Source organism: Apiospora phragmitis (assembly GCF_038363925.1).
Source record: "Apiospora phragmitis strain CBS 135458 chromosome Unknown utg000006l:1.0-5683423.0:1.0-5690449.0, whole genome shotgun sequence".
NCBI lineage: Eukaryota > Fungi > Ascomycota > Sordariomycetes > Amphisphaeriales > Apiosporaceae > Apiospora > Apiospora phragmitis.
Genome location: NW_027117404.1, coordinates 4,771,888 through 4,789,187, shown reverse-complemented (window position 1 = coordinate 4,789,187; position 17,300 = coordinate 4,771,888). Strand labels below are relative to the sequence as shown.

Here is a 17,300-nt window from a genome sequence, read left to right as displayed (position 1 = left end):
CGGTTATATGCAATGCTGGCATGCATAGGCACTGCTTAAATCCGGAAATAGATCTATCACATACTGAAGCAGGGCAGGGAAGCCAGGATTAGGTAATACCGCCGCATGTGCTTTCGCGGGATATAAGTCCCCATTGACACCAAAGTTCGATGTAGTACAGAATGATCAGAAATACACACTCACTTCCATAAACTTATACGTTCAATTAAAGCCAGACGATGCAGTTTCCCTTAATAGTAGGCCGCGTTCTGCTCAGCTGAAGCAGCCGAGCCAGGGAGTGCCGATGCACACCCTACGTTGATTCCCGTACCGCAGCAGGCGTATGGGCAGTGTGTTTTCAATACCAAAAAGTAAAATACTCGCCGTATAATAGATTCCGTAACATACTATATTTCACCATATAATACCATAAGAGATTCGCCAAATGACTGTATTGACTGCTACCAAGAAAGGGTAGTAACAGGCGAACTCATCAATTTTTTTCTACGCTAATACCAGGTCATTAGGTGTACCATCCATCGCCAGATCCATGACTAATAGGGGTGAGGGATAGAGGCCAGAATACACAGATTGGCCATGTGTGTTCTGAAGCATGACCGGGAGGTCGGTTCTGGACTGTTTGTACTTTGCTGCCCACCTGTCACCCGCCACAGAAGGATTTTACTCATCTGTCCTTTGCTGCCTATTTTGATAGATTAAGTATTTACCTTGTGCTCTGGTTTTAGGTTACTGGCTGGTCATAAGCGATAAAAGGGGCTAATGGTGCTGAGATGCGGGAAAACGTGGTTTAATATGGAATAATTGTCGGGTATGTTTGCAATGTCAGATTATGAACACTGACTTCTTGGATACGAAAACAGTTAGGTCTGATATGATGAGCAAAGAAACCTCATTCATAATTATCCCCTCGAGTTTCCCAAGCTCCTGCGTGCCCATCTCGTGGTTAATTTCGGAGCATTCCACAATCCTCCCATGGAAAGACAAGTTCAACTCTCTATCTTTTCTCTTATCACTTAATCATTAAAACACCCACACTTATGTTTCTTTTAAAGATCCTGGCATTCCTCACATACTTACCCATATTTGGCATAAAGTGGTGTTTAGTGCCGAAAAGGGGGGCCGCTACACGACGGAATGCTCTGTCTCGAAACGTTGGTGAGGCAGCTTCTACGTTTTCGTAACCGGGCGACAAAAGACTTGACTCAGAACCATCTTTGTCGGAGTTGCGTTCAGCGCTTCGCTGGGTGTGGATTCGATTGACGATGATCCTCTCATTATACAGCCTCGGCGTTTTGTGCACCCATCCGAAAGAAACCCCTGACAATGAAAACCACCTCCTACTTCCGCATACAGCTACAACTCGACCAACAAAGGTTTCCTCGTGGCCTTTCAACAAGGGGCCCATCGAGGTGAACTTATTGCAAATGCGCAGTGTGCAATTGAGTTCTAGGTTTTCTCCATCACCTTCGTGACCAGGAAATCCGTTTTGGCATAACCCAAGTAGCCATAGTCGAACACTTGCATATCTCTTCTGTGTCCCTATATCGTTTATGTATAAATTTTACCAGCCTCAAGAAATAAGAAAACAGCGTCCCATTTACCATGTCCACATCACCGGATGGGGCCGGTTCGTCCGGCGGGGAGGGGGCCGAGTATAATCTTGAAAACAAGACCTACATGGACCTATTCAAGAAAGAAGTCGCCAAAACTATATTGGAGAGGAAGGACGACAAGCTCGCCGGGACGGTGGCGGAGCTGAGAAAGGCCGGCACCGACATCGTGGAGAAGCTCTTGAAAGAGCCCGAGCTGGACCAGGACCAGACCAAGTTCACGCAGGAGTTCTGGAAGGCCTTCGAGGGCCGCCTCAAGCCGATGGCCGACGTGCGCAAGCATCTGAAGAACAAGGGGCTGACGGACCTGAAGGCGACCATGACGGGCATCATCCACATGACCTTCTACGAGCACGCCGTGCTCCCGTCGCTCGCCAACAAGAAGCCGCCCGGCAAAGACAAATTCCTCGGCACCTTCGAGGAGAAGTTCAACAATGAGCTCGACGTCATCCTCAAGAAGAAGGAGTTCAAGCAGTACAAGGACGCCTCGGCTGAGGCGGCGGCCATGGCGATCCAGCAATGCGCCGTCCTCAACGACCAGGCGCAGAAGAAGGATAAGGAGCTGGCGCAGCTCAAGAAACAATCCAAGGGGAAGGGGAAGGAGGATAAGGAATTGCAGGAGGACAACGCGAAGCTCAAGAAAGACAGCCAAAAGCTCGTGGGCGATGTCAATGATCTGAAGGAACGACTGACAGCAAAGGACGACGAAGTCGCGGAACTTGGGGAATTGAAGGCAAAAATTGACCGTATAACTGAGAGCAGGAACGAAGACTGGAATCAGATCGCCACCCTTGAGCAGGAGCGCGGGAAGCTACAAGATGAGCTTGCAGCGGAGAAAGAAAAGACTAAAAATCTAGATAAAGGGCGCGGGTCAGCACAAGGACAAGCGAAGGACCTCGAGTCGAGACTAGACAAGCAGAAGAAGGACTTGGACAAAACGAATACCGAGCTTGGCCAGGCAAAGAAGAAGATCGTGGAACTAAAAGAAGAGCTTGAGGACAAGAAGGAGAGCTTGACTAACGCCAATCAGGCCTGGGAGCAGGCTGAAGAGAAAGCGACGAGGTTGGAGGAAAAGGCGGCCGAAGCTCGCAGCGACTGGCAGGACGCCGAGAACCTGAAAACCATCAAGAATCTAAGCGAGCAAGCCGAGAAGGACAAGAAGGGGATCATCGATCTCAAGGCCGAGATAGCCGCCGGGAAGAGCAAGATGGACGAGTTGACCAAGGATATGTCGAGGGAACGCGAGCAGACCAACGCGTCGAAGGCCATTATGAAGAACCTCCACGATGAGATCGCCGCCGCGAAGCAGGACGCTAAAAAGCACCAGGAGCATGCCATCAGCATCCAAGAGAAGCACCAGGAGCTCGTCAAGAAGCACGATGAGGTCGTCAAAGCCAAGGAGACCAGCAAGACGAAGGGCGACGGAGACGCCGCGAAGAAGCTGGCGGATCTCGAGCAGGAGCGCGACCAACTCAAGGCTAGCAGCAAGGAACTCCAGGAGAGCGTAAAGAGCCTGTACACAATCATGCTGGAGCAGAAGAAGCAACTGGAGGGCAGCGAGGCCGAGAAGGAGGCCGCCGCAGGCTACGCCCAGCAGCAACTAGGAGCCCTCCAGAAGGAGCGTAACGAGCTCTTGGCCAGCTGCAAGGAACTCAAGGAGAGCGACAAGAGCCTGAACAAAATCGTGCTGGAGCAGGAGAAGCGACTGGAGAACAGCGAGGCCGAGAAGGCGACCGCAGGTGACGCCGGGAAGCAACTAGGAGACCTTCAGAAGGAGCGCGAGAAACTCTTGGCCAGCCATGAAAAGCTCAAGGCTGAGAACCACAAGCTGAGCTCGACCCTGAAACAACAGAAGGAGCAACAGGAGAAACTTTCAGCTGCGAAGCCGGACAACTCAGAGCTTGTAAAGGAGGTAAAGGAAATTGGGGAGAAGTATCGCAAGTGCGAGGCCGAACTAGATAAAGCCCTGGAACAGAAGAGGGAGCTGAATGAGATGTTGGGCACCCAGAATAGACATGTGGAGGATCTCACTTTCGATAAGGAAGATTTAGAGAAACAGCTCAAAGAGCAAGATGCCGCCTTAGAAAAGGACAAGTCGGCGGAGGATACCAAGGACGAGAAGATAAAGGAGCTCCAAGACCAGATCCAGGAGAACGGTGCTGCCTTGGGACACCTCAAGTCGGTGGATAGCACCAGGAAGAAAAGATGAAGGAGCTCCAAGACCTGAACGAGCAGCTGGTGGAGTCCCTCAGAAAAGTCGACAGCGCTGGGGGCGAAGGCAAAGGCAACAGCCTCGAGACGTTGTCCGAGGTTCCCGACGAGGAGGAGATGGCCAACAAGACGCCGGAGGAGCTGGCCGCGACGTACCAGAAGTACTGGGCCGAGGCGCAGGTGAACTTCAACGCCGTGTCCAAGGATCTCGCGGAGTCGAAACGAGACTCCGCTAAGTGGCAGGGGGCCTACGAAAGCGCGGACCAGCGCGCCGACAACTCGCGTCTGGAAGTGGACAGACTGCAAGTGGAACTCGCGACAGCTAACGCCGCTACCGTTGCCGCTGAGGCTGAGGCTGAGGCTGCGGAGGCTGCTGTTAAGGCTGCCGAGGCTACTGCCAAGGCTGCCGAGGCGCGGGCTGATGCTGTCAAGGCTGCTGAGGCTGCTAAGACTACCACCACCACCACTACGACGAACGCGACGGTGGGCCCGACCCGGACGTTGGGCGAGGTCACACTGCCGCCGCGAAGCCCCGAGGCGGTGCCCGGTGCGGTACGTAGCAGCATCTATAACAATGTCGCGAACATCTTTGGGCGAGGCGGCGGCGGCGGCGGCGGAGGAGGAGGAGGAGGAGGAGGAGGAGGAGGAGGAGGAGGAGGAGGAGGAGGAGGAGGAGGAGGAGGAGGATTGCCCGTGACGCAAGCCGGAGACGGAGACCAAGACTGGGAGATGACCTACAGGGGCATCATCGTGGCCGTCATGGCGGTACTCGTCCTCTTCGTGATGGGGGCCGAGGGCCACAAGGCCAGCATCTGGATGTCGGCCAACCACGTGACGCGCGCCCAGTACGCCAACGAGTGGTATTACCTCATGATTCCTCTGCCGCAGTTCAAGTACATTTGGTATCTCCTCACGGCCTTCGCAAAAGGGTGATGGATTGGGATGGACTGGATAGGGTAAGAGGAGGGTAGAGAGTGGATTGGGTTAGTTTACTTTTGTATGTTTCGCTTTGAAGTGTGGTAAGTCCCTCTAGATAGCTGTTCGATAATAACAGATGATTATTTCCTCTCATCCCAATGCGTATATATCTATAATTACAAAGTACTGCTTGATAAAGTGAGCATTTTGATAAGAACAGACGCCTATGAGATGAACATGACAATGTATGTACTGTACTCCGTATTGTGCCGGAAAGCCGGATGCAGCTGCAGCTACGCTGTTATGCAGCGCCAAGGGATCCCCCCGTGGCTGTGCTCAGGCGCTGACTAACGGCCTTGGGCAAGTGAATTGCCCTGAAAATGGACAGGAAAATGGAGAACCCGCGTCAGAAGTGGCCGCGTGGGCTTTGATTGTGCGGATTGCTGAGGTCTCCAAGTAATTACGAACACTCACTCCATCCATTGATCCATCCATCAATTCAGCGCCGATTCGAAGTTCGATGGAGCGACAATCCCCCCCGTTTACGTAGGACTGCCAACCTAATAATCTAACCTAACCTACTTGCTGTACCCCTACCCTCCTAGCTTAACTTTTTGACATTTCGAAGTTCGCTGTCCCTTGCACTGGTGGCTTGGACTGGATGAGCTGCTTTGTCGATGAACCACTCTGTTCTTGGTCTATTCCAACCCTTCACTCCTTATCGCTTCGTAATCAATCATCATACATCGCTCGTTCAACTGCATACCTAGGACACCTACTACTACTACTTTCCATGTACATGTACTCGCCACATTCGGTTGTTCCACGACACACGAGTCTGTTCACGTTACACAGCCTGTTTCCCTAGGACGAGTCGAGTGACGAGCAATACCAACACCGCCACCACATGATTTCCTATTCCCTTTCGTAACGATGCCTTCCGACGACAAGTCGCACTATACCCCGGCGCCGCCCATTCCCACCTACGATGAGGCCGTCCACAGCTCCGCCTCCACTAACGATTGGCAACCGCCGCCGCGCTCGCCCGCCGACTTCAGGCCCGATGCGGAAACCGAAGCCCAGTCCCTCCTAACCTCGTCCGCCGGTCAACGGCCGCGGCTACCTGCCGGCTACCGGCCGCCCCATGTCGAGACCGACGATGAGGAGTCGAATTGGAGCCTCCAGAGCGACGATGACGACGACGATGCGCCCGAAGATGTCCAGATGCGACGGGAGATGCAGGAGCTGGAGGTCGAGGACCCATTGAACGGCTCCCATTCCAGCAGCAATTCGTCATTATGGCGGAAACGCATCAACTTCTCCCTCCCCCAATGGAAGTGGCGATGGCGCCTACCGCGTCTTACTGTGCGCCTCCCCCGACAGACCGATGGCATCACCGAGTCCAGGGCCGAACCCGGCAACCAGGAAACGAGTTCCAATGCGAGGAGGTGGAGTTTACCAAAGATCAGCGTCGACAGCGCCGCCCTCCTTATACTCATCGGACGACTGCTGGCCGTTTTCCTCGTTTTGGGTTTCCTATATCTGATTTTCGTGAGCGACATGTTCGCCAATTTCTCCCGCCGCGTGGGTGGCAAAATGTTCGACCCGGAGAGCGTCCGGACGCACGTGCAGATGGCCATCAGCAAGGAGCGGATGCGCGACACCCTGGAACACTTCACCAGCTATGCTCACATCGCGGGAACCGAAGGCGATTTCGCATTGGCCATGGACGTCCGCAGCGCTATGCTGAAGAGCGGGCTGGAGGACGTCCGCGTTGACGAGTACTATGTATATCTGAACTACCCGGAACCGGACGGCCGGGCGGTCGAGATCATGTCGGAGGATGGGAAGAAGGCGAAGTGGGGCGCCAAGCTGGAGGAGGACGATACCGGCGGTGCCACCGCCGGAAGGCAAACTTTGGCTTTCCACGGCCATTCGAAGTCGGGCGACGTCAAGGGCCCTCTCATCTACGCCAACTACGGCAGCAGGGAGGACTTCCAGAAACTCAAGGACAAGGGCATCGAGACAAAGGGCGCCATCGCCCTCGTACGGTACTACGGCACACAGGGCGACCGGGCTTTGAAGATCAAGGCAGCCGAGCTTGCTGGATTTGCTGGCTGCATCATCTACAGTGACCCTGCCGATGATGGATTCGTGAAGGGCGAGACGGCGCCGGAGGGGCGGTTTATGCCGAAGGACGGCGTCCAGCGGGGCGGCGTCAGCTTGATGAGCTGGGTGGTCGGAGACGTGCTCACGCCCGGCTGGGCGAGCACCAAGGGGCAGCCTCGCATGACACCGAAGCAAACCAAGGGCCTAGTGCAGATTCCCAGCCTTCCGCTGGCCTGGCGCGACGCGCAGGTTCTGCTGCAGCATATCCAGGGGTTCGGGGAGCCGTGCTCGGACGACTGGCGCGGTGGTGTGCCCGACGTCGAATGGTGGTCGGGCAACTCGTCGTCTCCGATTGTCCGGCTGAAGAACGAGCAGGATGAAAATGAGCAGCAGCCCATCTGGAACATCTACGGCAAGATCGTGGGAATTGAGCAGAACGAGAAGAGCATCATTATCGGCAGCCACCGCGATGCGTGGGGTTTTGGCGCGACCGATCCCGGCAGCGGCCAAGCCGTGTTCCTCGAGGTGGCCCGCGTCTTTGGCGACCTCCTGGCCCGCGGTTGGCGACCCCTGCGGACCATCGAGTTCATGAGCTGGGACGCGGAGGAGTACAACCTCATCGGCAGCACCGAGTACGTCGAGAACAACCTCGACGCGCTGCGCGCCGACGCGTGGGCCTACATCAACCTCGACACGGCCGTGACGGGCGCCGACTTCGCCGCGGCCGGCTCGCCCATGTTCAAGGCCGTGCTGCCCAAGGTGCTGGAGCGCGTGTACGACCCGGAGCGCAACGCGTCGCTGCGCATGCTCTGGGAGGAGAAGCGGGCGCGCCTCGAGGGGCTCGGGGCGGGCAGCGATTATGTCGCCTTCCAGGACATGGCGGGCACCAGCTCGCTCGACATCCGCTTCGAGGGCGACCGGTTCCCCTACCACTCGAGCTACGACAACTTCGACTGGATGACGCGCGTGGGCGACCCGGACTTCGTCTACCACGGCCTGCTGGGCCAGGTGTTGGGGTTGCTCATCCTCGAGCTCGCGGACCGGCCCGTGCTGGCGTTCGACGTGGGCGCGTACGCGCGCGCGCTGGGCCGCTACCTCGGCGACCTCTGGAAGTGGTGCGAGGCCCGGGGGGTCAAGCTCGACCTCGCGCCCGTCAAGCGGGCCATCGACGAGGTCGAGAACTCGGTCATGCAGGCGCAGCTGTGGGCCATCAAGTGGGAGGAGGACGTGACCAACGCGAACGGGTGGGAGCCGGCTTCGCTGGGGCGGCTGCGGACGGCGTACAATTCGAAGTTGGCCGACTTTGAGACGGCTTTGCTGGACCTTGAGTATGGCGGTGGGGTAAGTCGTTGACTCTTCTTTTCTTTTTCTCTTTTTGCTACAATACTAATACGCAATCACCCAGGTGCCGAATCGGACACAATTCGTCCACGTCGTCTTTGGGCCGCAGTTGTGGTCGGGGTACGATGAGGCGTACTTCCCGGCCATCCGGGACGCGGTGGACTCGGGCGACTTGAAGCTGGCGCAGGATATCACGGATAAGACGGGGAAGATCATATCGGAGGCGGCCAAGGTGCTGGTCCGAGAGAAGAAGCCTCCTTCTTAGTATTCCCTTCTCTCTCTTATCTCTTTTCCTTCTTGAAGGTGTGATGTATAAAAGAGGCCCATTCGTAGTCAAGCTTGCGAGGGACAAGATGCATTACTTGGCGCATAGGGGGAAATTATTGATCTTTTGTTGAATTACATGTTAACTCTCCTTACCAAAGCGGATTGATGCTGGGTTGGTAGAGAGAAGGCTATCTAACACTCGATGGTACTGCTCTTCACGCAGTGGTTGACGTGTAGCATCGTACGTAGGGTCGAGTACGACTTGGATGGGTTTCTTTGTACCAGGGTATCTGGTGTGGATTTCGACGTCACATATTGACCTCAAGATGTATAAACAAAGCAATTATTTGAAGTGCATCCGGCCACTGCTTGAAAGTCAAGTTATAGATATAGATACTACATAAGACTCAACGGCGTCGCGCGCCGCAAAGGAAATCAAACATTATCAGTATATACATGTCATGAAACATCGTCAAAACATCCTGAACAAGAGGATGTAATAATTCAACCCGATCGCCAACAATGAGAAATCCCAACCCGGTTCACTCTAAGTTGTAATGAAAGTGCCCCATCTTCCCCTAAACTCCAGAAGAAGCGAAACGGGCTTCGTTCGATAAAAGGCAGTTCAGCGTAGCTTAGCCTCGCCTCACCAATCAAGTCAATCCAATTCAATCCACCAACCTCAGCTGCTTCCGCAAGAACTCAGCAAGCCCCCGCTCGACGCTGGCCGAGAGCGCGGCGAAGAGGATCGTCGTGGTGGACGCGGGCGGCGGGCAGGGCACGACGTGGGGCACGATCTCGAGCTCCTCGATGCCGCCGACGCGGGCGAGCTCGGCGACCCAGTCGAGGCTCTCGTGCTTGATGTCGGTCAGCAGCTGAAAGTCGGCCGCCGACATCTCGCGCGGCGGGCCGGCGTGGCCGGCGGCCGAGGACGAGGACCTGTAGGAGGCCGGGGGTTTGCCGCACTGGATGACGAGGCGCAGCTTGCGGATGCCTTGGTGCTGCTGGCGCTGGAGCTGTTCCACTTGCTTTTGCTGTTGTTGGCTTTTCCCGTCATCGTCGCTGCTGCTGCTGCTGCTGCTCGAAGAAGATGATGGTAGCAGTTTGGACAGATAGCGGCACACGGACCGCCACTCGCATCGGTCGCTGTCAAAGCCGTAGCCGACGACGGGCCCGTGCTTGTAGAGGGAGATGGCGCGGACCATGCCGCGCGAGGCGGGCGTCAGGTCCGACAGGAAGGGCTCGACGGCCTCCATGTCGGCGCCAAAGTCGAAGGCGTGCTGCGCGTACACCAGGTGGGAGGTCTCCTCGTGGACGAGGCGGCTCACGCGCATCAGTGCCGCGCAGATGTAGAACTCATCATCATCGTTGCTGGCGTTGTTGCTGTCATTCCCCTCTTCCTTTCCAGCTTTCGCTTTCGCCACCGCCGCCGCCGTGGGAGGCTCGGGCAGGTAGCGTTGCTGTTGGTGGAAGGGGAGGGGGGACTGCGGCTGGTGGTAGTAGTACGTGGTCTCGTAGCTGCACCGGCGCTGCAGCATGGCCTGCTTCTCCAGCACGTGATAGCGGCTGCGGATCCGCGTCGGGGTCGGCGGCAGCCGGTTCTCGCCGGCGTTGCGGATCTCAATGGCGGCGTCTTTGGGGTGGGTGAACAAGTGGCTGTAAATAAGCAGCCGGATTTCGGCCGGGGCACTGGCGAAGTAGGAGTCCATGTTTATCTGACGGGCCCAAATATATGATTGGATGCTAAGAAGATGATCCAGAGTGATAGGGTCAATGGTGTAACAGCCGTGTTGTGTAACTCCTCGGCAGGATGAAGGCTCTCAATGCACAGGCTTAACAAAGGAGTCAGATGAGATGGAGGGAACACTAGGTAAGCGAGGTGAGCAGGCGAGAGATTTCGGGGAAGTGGTAGCGATGGTGGTAGTGGGCATAGAGATCCAACAAGGTGATCATCGGTCAGCTCTCGTGAGCGGGAGGACGGAGCCGATCTTTATGTAGTTAGTCCCTGGGAAGCAAGGGAGCGAGCAGGATTGGCAGCGCTGGGCCGGACCAATGCCCAGAGCCCACGCACGTAGACGGTAGCCTATCATGCTGATCATTGTCTGCCTTCTCCCTGTCAGATTTTAGTCACGGGGTATCTGCTTAACCGAGCATAAGCAAATACTCCAATACTCCGTAGCATTCTGCTGCGGCTCCGAGGATGCGAATGCATGGCGGGCTAGGGGATGGCGGCGGGGGCAAAAGCACCTTGGAGGGCAATGGTGCGGTCCTACGGCAATAGCGCGATCGTCCCTTGGCACACGACGCCTATCTGTTCCAAGCAGTGGATTGAGTTGATTGATTTTGCCGTGCAAAGTCCGGTACTCCGCGGCTCGGTGATAACTCACGCCACAGGAATGGGAAAAGAAATCCATAGCTTGATGGGCGAAACAGCGACAGGTGAGGACCTGAGGACTCTCATCAGGTGATGATCAGCCGTTGCGAAGGCGTCTCCATCAATTTGGCGCGGTGCCCCATTTCTATTTCGGTATGCAGTCACATACGGAAGCAGCAGCCAGTGGCAGCTCCTGCTAGAGCGACAAAGAGCCTAGAGCCAGAACTAGAGCCTAGAAGCTAAACAGCCTAGAGTCATCTGAAGACGTACCCGCTTTTCGAGCTACCCCACGTTTTGGCGAAGGGCCTTAGGCGCCAGGACGCCTCACCCACCACCTGAGCATCTAGGATAGGCATCTCGGCCGATTATCATTGAGGAGATGGCAGCTTGGCGCCTCCCGACCAGGAGATACCGTGTGACTCTCTATCTTCTGTTTCCCGATGTCTTCTCCGTCTCGATCTCTATCCCCTTTCCCGTATGGAGCCGTCCGGAGAACAAGCCGAGAGGGCATCCGTTCCATCTTCAGACACAGAAAGTGAGCTGATTCACCACCTTAGCGGCCCACCCGGCCCGTCTGGTGGTCCACCAACCGGCTCATTCTCTTTCCTCTGCCCAACATTCTCGGCCAGAGTAGTGGGATCGTACGGTATATTGGTCTATAGTGATTAGTAATAAGACCCCTGCGACCGGCTTCTGCGTCATCTCGACTTCAGGCCTCCGTTTAACTCCCCATCACGCACTACTAGCAGTCCGTCGAATCCCGTCTTCAGCAAGAATGCGCATGGAGTGGCCGTTGCCATTGGGTTTGTAGCGATTGATCGCTTCGCTTTCTGTCCACCGCACCATAATGCACTCATAGTCGCGCGAAAAAACTGGCGAAGCCCAGGATCCTGTTGACGCGCGCTATGAGGCTGTTGAAGTCGACGCTAATGCTCCAAAGCAGCTCATCGTACGGGCAAGCGTGAGTCGCGAGCTGGCAAGAGGGTTTAAGCGAAACGGGATTGAGGGTGTTTGTCATGCTGAGTCCAAGATCCGTGTTCGAAGAGGCCAAACGCGATCCTTGTATCCATGTCGCGCAGCTGTGAAAGGTCCAGGCGCAAGTGAAGGACAGATCCGCGTGTTTTTTTTTTTTCGCGCGACGGAAGCACCGAGCTCCCGGCGTGGACTTTCGGGCTCGTGTCTGATGAGGTTCTTTACGCCCGCTTTCCCCCAACGACCGGAAACGACAGCAAAAGAGCGGCAAGGACCGAGGAACGACCCGATGGGGGTGGGAAAGCGCGTAGTAAAGCGCGCAGCTATACATTCAAGCTTCACGCAACCCATTTCCAGACCGACGTGCGGGCGACCCAAAACCCCTGGCTCGATGCGGACCGTGCGGCGCCCCTCCTGACAATGCTCCCGGACCCGACCTTGATGACGGCGCGGCAGTACAGACAGGAAGGGTGCCGGGGCCGTCGTAGCCAACAAGGGCGTTCCCATGTCGTCGCCGTAGAGTTTAATCTTGTCTTGCCTTGCCCACGCCTAAGCACAGGCAGCTAATGTACCAAGGTGAGTTGAGGGAGGCGCCATGCATGCATTGTGAAATCTCACATGGGGCAGAGGAAAGCAGCACGCATCAAACACGGCCAGTCGTTGCATATAATCCACAAATATACCAAGAGGTAGCTCTTGCTGCGAGGGAAGGTAGGCCGACGAAAAGCCACCCATATATACTTCATCCACACCTATTTCATTAATAATAGGATAGAAAATAAACATTTTTAATTACTGAGAACTAGCTAGTAGTATTTAAATATTTTGAGTGGATATAAATAGAGAAAACTGCGTATGGGAGTGATGTTCGTCTGGATGTGACGAGATGGCATGGGGAAAAAGAAGTGGGCGAGAACGGGATTGAAATAAGCCAGCTGACGGTGCTACGGTCACCCCATGCAACGGCGACCCCTAAATTTAGATAGCCCCTAACAGCACCACACATAAATCAGTATATAAACTAGTCAGCTTTTAATTTATAATTAATTAAATAATATTATTATCTTCCTTTTCTTTTCCTCTTTTTAATAGGCCGTAAACTTAACGAGTTAGTATTATAACACGTGATTTAAAATGTTATAAATAGCTCGTTAATAAAACAAGCCGCCGAGAAGCATAATATCCCTAAAATAATTCTAAAGGCTCGGATTTACGGCCGTAAAACTATAAAATAACGGAATAAATCCTTTCAAGCCTTAATAATAGCGGAAGAGTTTTAGATCGTAACTTAATACCTTACGTAATATAATCTAAGCTACTTACCGGCGTACGTTATTTTCTAGATATTCGCCTAATAAATCCTTTAAGTTAATAAAATTAATATAATACTCGGTAAGCACTAGGTTAAAAGATTTATTACTCGTTATCTATCTATCGATACTACTTTTTTTAAAAGGATAAATTTCTTAAAGCTTAACGTAACTTCCGTAGAAAAAATTATCGAGTTTTTCGAACGGCTTAATAATCCTATTCTAAAATCGATCCTTCCGGAGTTTCGGTTTAATATCGATAAGATTAATAACTAGTTCGGCTATAAAACGAATATAATAATTATTAAACTTACTAAAATAAAGAGAATACTAATTAAAACTCCCCTAACCGAGAATAAGCTTCTGCAGTCGAATATAATAACGTTTTAGGCCGAGCCTTACCTCCTTTCATTATATTCAAAAATTAATAGGTCTAGTAGCAATAATTTCCGGAGGAGGAGGACTCGTTAACGGATACTATGAAGGATTAGGTCTTTACGGCATCCCCTAAAGGCTAAACTAATAAAGAGCTAGCCTTAGTATAATTAAATAAGATTTTCATCCCTTATATAAAGCCTTAAAACGAGGACTAATAACAGCTTATTATCTTAGATAGCCACGTTAACTACGTAAACGAGAACTTTATTATAACGTACTTAAAATATAAAATATAGCTTTTCTTCTTTCCGGCATACTCGTCATACCTATTATAACCTTTAAATCTTAATCCTTTTAATATATTAAAGGATACTTACTACCGAAAAATAACCCTACACTATATAGAGCTTAATAATATAAATATAAGTAAAAAAAACTTCCTTTAATATTACGAGCTAACTAAAAGGTTTATTTTTTAACCGTATATAATAGCTAGCGTCTAAGCCGTAACTAGTATATTCCCTCGTAATATTAATAAGCCCCTTAATAGCCGGAACTAAAAAATAAAAAACCAGGTAAAGGCAGGACTATTTAAGCCTCCCCCCGACGTTTTTAATAAATAATTCTCCTTTATAACGTTACTAATACCTATAATTAGCCGCTAAATTAAAGAGTTAGCGGATACGCTTAATAATAATAATACTATTTTCGATAACGCGATACGCCGGGTTTTATTCCGAAAGCTCTAAAAGAGTTTAAATACTTTAAACGGCTAAATCGGCTAATTAGAGCACGAAAAATTAGTTTTAAAAAGTAATTTAAAAAAAAAAAAAAGTAAAAAAAGAAAAAGAGTAATATTTAACCCTAATTAAAAGTTTACGTATATACGAGATACTATAATAATTAAAAGGGAAATAAATAGCGTTATACCGGAACCCCAGGCTATTACTTTTTTATCGTCGGCGCCGGAAGCCGTTATAATTAAATCTAACTCTAAATCTGAGATTAAAAGTGTTATAAAAGCGTTTCGGAACTAAAACGGTGTTTTTAGGATTTTATATTAATTTTTAATTAAATTATTCGTATTATTATTATGTAGTATTATTATTAGTTTTTAGGGTCGCCGTTGTATGGGGTGACCGTAGCACCGTCAGCTGGCTTAGTGACCGCAAAGGGTGTTATTAGACCCTCTCGCCTTTAAGTATGAGATATACTATACCGACTATGTAAACTTTTGGCCTAAACCGACTATGCTCTGTCAATAGCTGCCATGCACCGCCTCCACGCCACACCTATTTTTAGCTATGTACCTGAAGATTCACATGGCCGGTGCTGACAAGCGCATCGATTGCCCTTCACCCCCAGCTAATTAGGGTGCAGTACCAAAAGGGGTACAGCACCAAAAGGGTGCAACACCAAAAAAAACATCACCACAATACACTTCGCATCGATTACCCCTTACCACCAGCTAGGTATAGCACCAAAAGGGGTGCAGCACCAAAAGTGGTAAGGGCTCCAAAAGTGGTAGGGGCTAAACTATACGCTTGTCGGTACCGGCCAGGCGAATACACTGGAAATCTTCAAGTACGAGGCAAAAAACAAGTGTGGCGTGAGGACCATGCATGGCAGCTGTTGACAGAGCATAGTCGGTTTAAGCCAAAAATTTACATAATCGGTGTAGTATATCTCTTAAGTATACCTAGGTAGGCTGCATAAGAATACTAGGGAATGAAGTATCTGTACGATTCACAAACCTCTGGAGAGTCAGTGTGTGGCGTGGTCTCAGTTTTGAATCCTTGCAGAGTCCTGGTTGATCTTGACCTCAAATCAAGGGGTGATTTGGAGCACAGGCAGGTGTTATACAATTCGATGAGCTTTTCTTGCCCTCGAATATGCTAATACATATATAAAGGAAGGTTCGTGAGCAAAGCAAAAGCATCTAAGTCATTAGCCTTATCAATGTTTACTGTACTCCGCGATCCTCCGGTTTCTTTAGCGTAGGTTGCGGTGAGGGCATTAAATCACACCGGAAACTCCCGGGGCTGTGCCCCTGTGCCCCTGTGACTCAGAGCCACGATAACTATTGTTGGTGATATAAAGTACACGCGTGGCATGGCAATAGACAGGAAGCAGCCCCTATTACTTCCATGCCAAAGTATACCTTAAGTAAATAACAGTCAACCGTCCGCCATGACTACCCGCCACATACTATTCCGTTCGCTTTCCGCCTGGTACCTGGTGTTCGCCGCAGGCCACGTAGTAGGTCTCCCCATCCTATGCTCCCGTCAACTACATGGTTAGGAAATGACGAGGGAGCAAACGATTGATGTATGTATTGCTAACTCCTGCGACAGCAAGCTGGGTTGGAGCTGTTCCAAAACCCTTCCGTCACCCAGTCCTTGTCGGGACAGTACCTGGCAACTTACAAGGCGAACTACTACGGGCTCACGGTATTGTTGTTAGACATGGCCTACCTACACTACCGATGGTCCTCCGAAGGTCTTCACGCGAGATTGGAGATCAGGGTCGTCGCCACCTCAGCCATCCTACTGGTGTCTTCTATAGGGGTATATTTTCGCCAGCACGGGGACGCTTCGTTGTGGTCCCTGATGGCGTTTACGGCGGGATTCCAAGCGTTGGGCTGGATTGCAGCTTGATTTCGCCTCCCACAGGTTGAAAGCGAAAGAGAATTCCCGTCTATAGCAATTCAGATAATCTCTACTCAAGACTAGCTGGCAGTTGCTTTTCACTCGCTCAGGTTGGGTTCAGGTGCTCAACTGCAGCGCAGCAGCATTTCGCGGCATCCAGAGTTTCTCAGTTGTGTAATTTGCAACCCAGAAACAACCCCCATTGTATGAAACTAAGACGATAAGAGATAATAAACAAGAGTACTCCACAGTCGTTTCTCGATAAGTCTAGCCCAGCCGATTTCGAGGTTCTGTTGTTTACTCAGGCATCGCGGCAGTAAAGTAGAACAATGAGTCTTTGTGTGGAGTCCTCGGGACAATAGCCCTTGTTAAACATCGTATACGAGGCGGCCACCACTTTATATAGCCACATCCTGCTCTTGCTAAGCAAATTCGAGCAATCCTATATCGAGCATATCTCTTTGTTGAACAGAGACCTTCCACCTTCCCTGCATCATCTCTTGCAAATTACATCCAACCTCCATCACCATGGAAGGCCATGTTCAGCGCCCTGCCACTTCAGTGCCCCAAACCAACAAGAAATGCCCCACGCCCGAGCGAGTGGAGAGAGAAGGCCGTCAGTACCTAGATGCGCAGCGCAATCTGGAGGAGAACCGATGTCCTGAGAGTCCCTCTAGAGAGTCCGAAAAGAAGAAGAAGCAGCAGTATGTCAACAACTCACCGCCTACTACCCCGGGTAACCGAGATGGCATCTGGGATGATGATGGCAAGGAGAACGACGACTGGATCTCACAGACCGACGAGGTCGAGAAAGCGATCCAGTCGCCCTCGGGGGCTCGGTTCTACCGCCACGAAGACCAGGTAAGTACGGGGTCGCATGTCGGCCTGAACAGACCGGGTGAGGAGAGCAGGGCTATGCCATCAGGCTATAAAAGAACACGTTCTCATAGTAGATACATTCTGTGAACAAGTATGCGCTTGATCGTATAGTATAACAGCTGTCGCCATATCATATGTGACACATTGACATATCCAAAACTTATAACATCGAGGAGGCTCGAAAAGGGTTGCTCAAACTAGACCGGACCGTCCTCCCCTTGAATAAGTATTAATATACATAAATCGAAACACAAGTATACTAAACCACAAGAACGCCATAACC

The 17,300-nt window shown here is 51.8% G+C and overlaps 4 protein-coding genes across 4 annotated transcripts; 3 read left to right on the top strand and 1 right to left on the bottom strand.

Annotated features, from left to right (window-relative positions):
* Window positions 1–1,602: 1,602 nt before the first annotated feature.
* Window positions 1,603–4,754, top strand: PG994_006692 (uncharacterized protein; the record flags this gene model as incomplete). Its single annotated transcript, XM_066858101.1, has 2 exons — window positions 1,603–3,788; window positions 3,863–4,754. 2 exons carry the CDS (start codon window positions 1,603–1,605, stop codon window positions 4,752–4,754), a joined length of 3,078 nt encoding a protein of 1,025 aa, XP_066717370.1.
* Window positions 4,755–5,672: 918 nt separating this feature from the next.
* PG994_006691 (transferrin receptor-like domain-containing protein) lies at window positions 5,673–8,454 on the top strand (the record flags this gene model as incomplete). The annotated part of the gene is made up of 2 exons (XM_066858100.1): window positions 5,673–8,189; window positions 8,254–8,454. The coding sequence occupies 2 exons, from the start codon at window positions 5,673–5,675 to the stop codon at window positions 8,452–8,454; spliced, it is 2,718 nt and encodes a 905-aa protein (XP_066717369.1).
* A 670-nt stretch (window positions 8,455–9,124) lies between these two features.
* On the bottom strand, window positions 9,125–10,165 carry PG994_006690 (uncharacterized protein; the record flags this gene model as incomplete). Its single annotated transcript, XM_066858099.1, has 1 exon — window positions 9,125–10,165. One exon carries the CDS (start codon window positions 10,163–10,165, stop codon window positions 9,125–9,127), a length of 1,041 nt encoding a protein of 346 aa, XP_066717368.1.
* Window positions 10,166–16,666: 6,501 nt separating this feature from the next.
* PG994_006689 (uncharacterized protein) lies at window positions 16,667–17,104 on the top strand (the record flags this gene model as incomplete). Its single annotated transcript, XM_066858098.1, has 1 exon — window positions 16,667–17,104. The coding sequence occupies one exon, from the start codon at window positions 16,667–16,669 to the stop codon at window positions 17,102–17,104; it is 438 nt and encodes a 145-aa protein (XP_066717367.1).
* Between the last annotated feature and the right edge of the window lie 196 nt (window positions 17,105–17,300).